Source organism: Apus apus, chromosome 1, assembly GCF_020740795.1.
Source record: "Apus apus isolate bApuApu2 chromosome 1, bApuApu2.pri.cur, whole genome shotgun sequence".
Taxonomy (NCBI): domain Eukaryota; kingdom Metazoa; phylum Chordata; class Aves; order Apodiformes; family Apodidae; genus Apus; species Apus apus.
In genome coordinates, this window is record NC_067282.1 from 20,368,153 (window position 1) to 20,376,782 (window position 8,630).

General features: G+C 53.1%; 1 protein-coding gene across 1 annotated transcript; it reads left to right on the top strand.

Moving 5' to 3' along the window:
* The first annotated feature begins 2,176 nt into the window (after positions 1–2,176).
* On the top strand, positions 2,177–7,661 carry SHISA2 (shisa family member 2). The gene is made up of 2 exons (XM_051607917.1): positions 2,177–2,701; positions 4,557–7,661. The coding sequence occupies exons 1-2, from the start codon at positions 2,398–2,400 to the stop codon at positions 5,108–5,110; spliced, it is 858 nt and encodes a 285-aa protein (XP_051463877.1). The 5' UTR covers positions 2,177–2,397; the 3' UTR covers positions 5,111–7,661.
* The last annotated feature ends 969 nt before the right edge of the window (positions 7,662–8,630 follow it).

The following is an 8,630-nucleotide window of genomic DNA, read 5'->3' on the forward strand; positions in this document are numbered from 1 at the left end:
AGTGTGTTTGGTGTCCTACAGGACCTGGGGCCTTAGTAACGGAATTAATGAAATTGCACTAATGTCATGAAATTGCTAGACACAGGGAAGTGAGTGAAAACGTTGCCAAGTAGAAAAGACTGTTGCTCTACTTATGTAGTTTAATGTATTTTGGGGTTGGTGTGTTTTTGTGTACTTCAAACCACACAAATATTACCTGGTCAGCTTGTAAAGACAGCTAGAAAAAATATATCTTTCTCAACTAGTCTGTTGCTAAATACAATTCTACAGCACTTTGCAAAGTGCCAAATGTTTTAATTTTACACAAGCATAATGAGGTGCACTATTATCTCTGGTTTTACCCAGACAAGTTGAGACAAATTCTGAGCTTAGATATATAAAGCACCTGTTAACAGATAATCTCTGCAAGGGATCTGGTGCTGGTGTGAGAAAGGCTCTCAGCTGGGAATACCTATGGGCTAGGTAGGTAAAAAGCAGACTATCTTCCTACAGGCTGTTACTGCTATTGGGAGAGATCCACCTTACTGAGTATCAGTGGAACCATTGACTCTAAGGCTGGGTCTGGGAAAGTATTTTGCTTGCTACAAATCAAAGAATGAAGAAGCTGCTTTTTCCTATTATGACAACGTCAGTCCAACCCTGTTTAAATAAAATATTGTAGGGAGACCTCTGTGAATGAAGGCATTTAACAGCTGCTATGCTGTCACTGGGAGCTGTCAGATGCCCCAACAGGTCCCTGACAGGAGCTCTGTAGTTTTCAGCTCCTTCCCCAGACGCTCCTCTTCCCATGCCGTGCCTCAACATGGACCCACAGCACGGGGGTGTCCTGGACACTGGGTTCTCTGGGCCATGTGAGCCCATCATGTGACATCCTTCATCTCTCACAACCATCCATGGTGTGCTGCTCACCCCAAACCCATCGTGCTGGAGCTGATGCTCTGGATAGCTGCTAATCGGGTTTTGAGATGGATCATCTCAAACTCCATCATTCAAATCCCTGCAAGTTTCTTGTTCGTCCAGCTGGGTTGATACAGGCAATGCAGAACCTGTCCTGCTGCAATCCCACTTTCCATCTTGATAACTACAAGCTTTTCCAAAGGTTGGCTCCTCCAGGTTACTAATCCTCTCCAGGATAAGGCACAAGGTGTGTGTGAATCACCTCTGCACCCTGCCCTTGCAGCAGCCTGGCTCTGGCTGTGGGCTGAGCTGGGAAATAACTCCCTGGGCAGAGCAGTGAAGCCGAGAGGCCCAAATGCAATTACCTGGGCTGTAATTTGACCAGAATCTGCTGGTCCCCACTAATACCTCTGTGAAAGCCTGCAGTGGGCTGGGAGAGGCTGAGAGGAGCACGAGCAAAAGAGATGAAAATTGAGGGGGAAGGACTGGTATGTTATTAGTGAAAGGCAGTAATTTTATTGAAGAAGAAAAGCTTGAAAGAACGAGACAAATAAGCTTAATTTTGCAGTCATCTTCCTTGCAGTGAAATGTCTTAGCAGCAGGATTTAAAAACAGCAACAGTTATCAGAGCTACCCCATTCTCTGCCTTTTTGGTAGTATTGGAAGTATTTGGCAGTATTGGAAGTATTTGGTACTCGATCTAATGCCTTGTGATCAAAAGCTCTGGCTGGCAACGTGCGACTTGTTTTTCTCTCCCTACGAAAGTCAAACTTCATTGACACTTCAGTAGCTCGGACGGGTTTGAAGGAGCATCCCTGCCCCTTTCCTTGAGCTGCTGCTAAATTGGGCAGGGAAAAACCACGGCGTGTATTCGGGGCGGCACCGGTTGCCCCCGCGGTGGGGCGGACCCGCAGGTCGCGGGGGTCGGACGGCTGCTTTTTTTTGGGGGGTAGACGGGGGGAGGGGGCTGGCTTCGGTCGCCCCGCCCAACAGGGAGGACGCGGTCCCACCAGGGCTCCGGGAGCGCCGCAGCCCCCGGTCTTCCCCTTCCCCGCGGGGGGCGCGGGGCCGCCCCGTCGGGCGGGGGCGGGGCAGGCGCATGCGCACTCGGAGCCCCGCTGCCTATAAGGGCGGGGCGGGCCCCCCAGCCCCGCGGCGCGGCCGGACGGGGCGCACGGCGGAGCGGGGGCAGCAGCGCCCCGGGGCTCGCTCCGCCCGCCTTCGCCCATGGGCGCGGCGCTGGCCGCGGGTCGGGCCGCGGCGGCGGCGGCGGGGGGGCGAGTAGCGAGTAGCGGCGGCCGTGCCGCTCCGCTGCGCTCGGGCGGTCCTTCCCGGCGGCGGCTCCGCATCCCGCGGGCCAGCCCCGGGCATGCGGCGGCGGCAGGATCGGCGGCGAGACTCCCCGCAGCGCGGCGGCTGCATGTCCCGGGGCGCCGGGCAGCGCTGCCCCGGCGCGGGGGGGCTCTGACGGCCCGCCCGCCGGCCCCTCGGCCCCTCGCCATGCGCGGCGGGCGGTGCTGGCTGCTGCTGGCGGCGCTGGGCTGGCTGCTGCCGGCGGGGGCCGCGGCCAGCGGCGAGTACTGTCACGGCTGGCTGGACGGGCAGGGCGGCTGGCGGGACGGCTTCCAGTGCCCCGAGCGCTTCGACGGCGGCGACGCCACCATCTGCTGCGGCAGCTGCGCCCTCCGCTACTGCTGCTCCAGCGCCGAGGCGCGCCTCGACCAGGGCGTCTGCGACAACGACCGGCGGCAGGGCGGCGGCGAGCCCGGCCGCCCCGGCAAGGACGGCCCTGACGGCGCGGCAGGTGAGGCGACCCCCGCACGGCCCCGGGGGTCCCCGCGGCTTGGGGGCTCCGGGGGAGCCGGCGCGGGTTTGCGGCGAACTTCTCGCTCGCTCCTTCCCCTTGTCCCCATGGCTCCAGCCTCCACCGACGAGTCGTGGAGTGAAATGAACGGAGGTGGGGCCGGCCGAGAGCTTCTGCTTCTGTTAAGCATGGGAGACTGTCCGCGCTTAGATACTTCTTTTTCCCTCCCTATGATATGAAAGTCCAGCTCTGTCTTCTTTAAAAGCCGGTGACACCGCTCTCCGACAGCCTTGGACACGCTGTTTGTCGTGTGCGGCTCTGCCACCGCTCTCAGTTGGCTCCTCAGCCACGTCTGTGCTTGCAATTAAAAAGGGAAGAAAAAAACCCAAACGCGTATCAACAACAAAAATAACATGACATTTCAAAATGACTTCTGGCTGTTCCCTGTTCTAGTAATATATGTTCTTGTAGCTCAGATACTCCTTCTTAGGAATGTTTTCTGCAAGATTGAATTACAAGGATAAACTGAAGCCTTTCTGCTGCTGTTTAAAAAACGCCTCGGTGGGTTCCCAGCACCCTTGCTGCCATCCCTGCGTGCTGAACACACCAGAAGTAGCCTGAAGTGATGTTATAATTAGGAGAGATTTACTTGGAAGAACTACGTGCTGCTGTCTGTAGCAAGTGTGTGCACCTACTCAAGAGCTACAGTAGTGCCAAGCATAGAAGTAGAGACAATTTGTTGCAATCCATTTGTTTTGAAAGTGCAAAAATTATAGGAGAAATGGGATAAATGTGGCCTTTTGGTTAACTCCTCTGTCCTCATGATCAGCCACTCGAGGATGTGCTCGATTTCAGCAGGCAGGTAGCCCCTGCTGCCGTTCTGAGAACGAGGCATTTTTCTTAACAATGAGTATTTAGCACTGATGAGTATTTGGCAGCTTTGGGAGCCATCCCCTGCCATCGCTGGCGCTGGTCAACTTGCAGAGGGGGCAGTTGTTTCCCCTGTGTCCAGGGCAGGTCGTTGGCAGCAGCTGCAGTAGCCTGGGTCAGGCAGGGGTCTACAGCCCTGCCTGGGTCTCAGGCTGCCAAGTTTTAGTGGAAATTATGGAGAGCCCAGGCATGTTGTTGGGAGCGTTTACAGCCACTGAAGGGAGGCACCTTCCCCTCGTTACTCGCTGTTAATCCGTGCAGTTTTCTCACTGAGGCAGAGGAAACAGCCAGTGCAGAGAAGCTGGAGCCCATGTCCTTCCAAGGATGGTGTTCAGCATCTGCCTTGCTGGGCTTCTGACTCCACTGCTGAGGCATCGCCTGTACTTCCTGCTCCCACTGCTCACCCACCCTCACTCCTCCTGCCCTGATGTCCGTTCTTTAAGCCTCACAATAAGGGAAGCTGGTAGGGAAACTTTGGAGCATGTTGCTATCACCTCACCACCCACCCTGAGGTTTCTCCCCAAACTCGGGGCTGAAGTCGAGATCCTCTGGACCCTTGTCCCTGTGGCTGTAGGGTGGCAGGGATGGAGCAGAGACAAGACCTGGTGAGATGCGAAGTGGTGGTTGGTGTGTACTAGGCCGCCTGCAGCAGGAGTGAGATGTCCTCCCTCAAAGTGTGAGCTGTGGCTTGTGCTCCTTAGTAAGAAGTTTAAAGATGATTTTGGAAAGTCCAGCCATTGTTTTTAGCAGCCCTTTTCATCATCCCTGGGTGAAACGCTCTGCTGCGCATGCGGCTTTTAGTGCTCACCCTGCATTGACCTGTGCTGGGGGGAGGTGGACTCGGCTTGGGTGGGAGGAACCTTCTGCCGGAGCTGCTGAGGTTTGTCCTTGTCCCCCAGTGACGATGTTTTCCTTGTTGTTGCAGTGCCCATCTACGTGCCGTTCCTCATTGTTGGGTCTGTATTTGTCGCCTTCATCATCTTGGGGTCTCTGGTGGCAGCCTGCTGCTGCAGGTGCCTGCGGCCCAAGCAGGAACCCCAGCAGAGCCGAGCCCCTGGGGGCACCCGCCTGATGGAGACAATCCCCATGATCCCAAGTGCCAGCACCTCCCGGGGCTCCTCCTCCCGCCAGTCGAGCACCGCTGCCAGCTCCAGCTCCAGTGCCAACTCGGGGGCCAGAGCCCCCCCAACCAGGTCCCAGACCAACTGCTGTTTGCCAGAAGGGACCATGAACAACGTCTACGTCAACATGCCCACGAACTTCTCGGTGCTGAACTGCCAGCAGGCGACACAGATTGTGCCTCACCAGGGGCAGTACCTGCACCCCCAGTACGTGGGCTACACTGTGCAGCACGACTCGATGCCGCTGACCCCAGTGCCCCCCTTCCTCGACGGACTGCAGAGTGGCTACAGGCAGATCCAGTCTCCCTACCCGCACACCAACAGCGAGCAGAAGATGTATCCAGCTGTGACTGTGTAGTGCTGGCGCCTTCTCACCCTCCCCGCCCAACAGATTTTTAGCATCTAAACTGAATGAAGGAGAAATACTTCCTCGGAAAGCAGCTCCCAGAACATCACTTGTAAATAATTTTGAAAGACTCATGCATGTCAGACAGTGTTTATAAACCATTTATTTTCATCGGGGTCCGTTGCCAGAAACTGTAGGATGATATCTCTGAGCGAACGTTGCCAGATACGCTCCCATTCCAGCACATGATTTACAGCGTCAAAGGATTACGCTGAGGATGCATGTGGATTTCAGATCCCTGTGCTCGTGAGATAAATCCTGGAGCCATTAAGTGCCCTTCAGGTATGACATGGTCGGAAGTATTTGCCTAATTAATTCGTAGAAAGAGTTTTGTTACACTGTACAAGACCGCAGTACTTAAGAAACCTCCTTTCTCCTCGCCCAGCTCCTTAATGACGCTTCCTGTTGCTTCACAGACAATCACAAGCAAGAGCTGAACCTCCGAGCCGGGCAGTCCCTGCGGGCCAGGTGCTGGTACCGGCCCTCATGGCTTCCCATGTACCCCGGGTTTGGGGTGAAATGCCACAAAAGGCTTAGGCTTTCAAAGATTAATTTTCCTTCTCCTTGGTATTTATGTAGGAGTTAGAAGTGTGTGAATTACTTGGCTCTTCCAGTGCGTTTGAAACCCTTCTTGATTTGGTTTTGCCTCAAGATCAGGACCCAGTAGTGGTTTGTGCAGACTTTGTGAACTTTTTAACCAAAAACAGGGTACAAGGTGCTTGCTGTTCCTGGTGCTCAGCAAAGCTTTCAGCACAGCTAGCAGTGTCTGAGCTGAAGCTGCCTTTGCAGAGAAGGGTCGTACTGTGACTCCAAACATGCCTGATTTAACCTCACTTCCCATGAAACAGGAAACCCGTGTGAACACACACCAAGTTGTCAGCCCCAAGCCCTGCTTGTGATTCAGTCTGGCTGTAGGAGAATGGGCTTTGTCCCCCCACCAGCCCACCCTGAGTCCCTGATCCTGCCCCACTGAGGGGGCATGTGTTACATAAAGCTGCCCCAACATGGATGTGGAGGGGCTGGCGGGGGTTTGAAACCCATCCCCTTCTTTACTTGTGAGGCAGAGGACTAGGAAGGCACAGCTATATTAAAAAACATCAGGGCCCAACCAAAGGATGGAGGTGGTTGTGGCTCCCTGTGATGCTGGGGGCTCAGGGAGGAGGTGGAATGTAGGGGGCACACTGTGCACTGGAGCTGCTGGCTCCTTCTGGCTTTGCTGCATCTGGGGAAAAATACCTCTCCAGGTTGAAGAGGCAACAGCGTACTGGGAATAATCAGACTGTGCTAATTGTAATACATGACCCTGGATGAAACAAACCATTTAAGGCTGGTTTGGGCACTTAAAAGACATAGTCTGCATTTCCATCCATTTGTTCTTCAGCCAAAACACCCCAACAGAGGACTGAGGGCACATACCAAAATCAGGCAATTACTGTGACCAGACCAGAGCTGATGAACCCTTTCTTATTGTCTGATACTGTATCAGTATGTAGCAATAACTGTGATACTACTATTTTTTGTATGTCTGTTTTTAAACTACGTGTATGTGTGGAAGCATTGCCAAATCCTATGGTTTACTCATCAACATGCCACACACAGGCAGTCTGCAGCGGGCAGAAGTTGTTGGACCACTGACATGGTGAAATGAATAGGTGATTTATCCCAGGGCTGCTGTTCCTGGCTGTGATTGCCCTTTCAGCCTGTAGGACCTGGACAGAAAGATTGGCTTAGGAGACCCAGCTTCCTCTCCAGCCAGGCTGGGTGGCTTTGGGATGGCAGCAGCCAGCTGCTGGAGGCAGCGGGTGACAAGTCTGCTCTGCTCACACAGCTCGGGGCACCTTCAAAGGCAGCATGTGCACCAGAGCTGGGTGCTGCCAGGCTTTTGGAGGACCCAACGTGTGCTTGGGTAGCATGGAGATTTAGTTCTCTACCTGCTCACGTTTCAGCTTGGTCACACTAGCCTTCCAAAGCTGAGTTGGCATCAGGCACAGGGGCTCAGATGCCTTCAGCTGCTGGTGGCTTTGGCAGGAGCTGAAGGTGTTTGACCCCCAGTAAGACCTGGCCTGTTGTGCGACCAGACAAGTCTATCCATGTGCTCGTCATCTTTCCCAGCTGTGAACCAAGTCAGCTCTCATGCTCTGCCAGTGCGCGCTGCCTGCCTTGCGTGTGCCCTGGCAAGGACACCTCCTCTGACCTATGAAATTCAGGTGAATCTCTTTGTATATTGTTTACTTGTTTAAAAAAAATAATAAAAATGAGTAAGTTAAATTTAAGTCTGTAGAAAATAATTTACAACTGAAGGCAGAGAAACCTGAGTTGTAATAAAAGGAAGCTTGTGAGATGTCATGTGTTTGGTTTTTTTAATGTCATGTACAATAATGTAAAACCAATGTTACCATTTGATATAGCTTTTGAATCCCCAAAAGGGCACCTGCTTTAAAGTGTTTCTTACAAATGAAGAAAAAAGGCCCCTTTGTTTCTTAATAAATACTTTATGGTGTGACTTTTTTTTTGCTTTGTTACATATTTTTTTTCTTCAGTGACTGCTTTACTGTCCACTGTCTACAAGAGCACATCTGACCAGCTGAGCTCTCCAGGCCCTGGCAAAAAGCAAAGTTAGGATTTTTGGCCATGTTTTTAAAGAATAACAGTAGAAACAACAACTTAAATGGCTGACACTGTGCCCCCTTGGGGCATGTCTGAATGGGTTTTGTTTAGAGGGAGGGGGAGCAGGGAGAGGGCAGCTACCAGGTGAGTTGGGGATCCCTCACCTCTCAGCAGCTGCAGGGATGGTTGGGGAGCAGCAGCAGGATAGGCAGAAGCTATGGCCCCATCAAGCTCCCCCTTCCCAAATGATGCCAAATACTCTGCAGCCGATGCATTATTTTCAGAGGATTTTGGATTCAGTGCAATTCGGGGTTACCAACTAAGCATTTTGAGCACTTAACTCCGAGTAAGTGACTGTGCTGTTCCCACTTCCCTCTGCACAGGGACGTGCCTCTCACTTGTCTCCCTAAGTAAGACAAAAAAATGACCCCCTGTTGTGCCAGGGGGCATAACTCAGTCTGGGCCGAGGCCACTTGGCTTCCCTATTGTTTGTGCCCTCCAGTGCTGGTGATGCTGCTCTGCAAAGCCAAGTGGGTGGAAGGCTGGAACAGGGCAGAAAGGGCACGGGTAGGAAATTGGGCCTTGTCAGCTTTACATGTTTACAGCTCAAATAAATATGAGAGAACAGTCTGGGAAAAACAGCCCTGGTCAGTCTGTACAGAGCATGTGCCAAACGCCACAGCTTCCTGATGTCCAGGAGGGGCGAAGGAGTAGGGCTGGAAGCAGAAAGTTGGCAGGGCAGGCAAGGTCAGCCATGGCAGAGCAGATGTGCTGAGGTGTCTAGCACTTCACAACAGGAGAGGACAACAGTCTGTTTCAACACTTTTATTAGTATATGGCTTGGTGGGTTTCATTTTTATGTTTT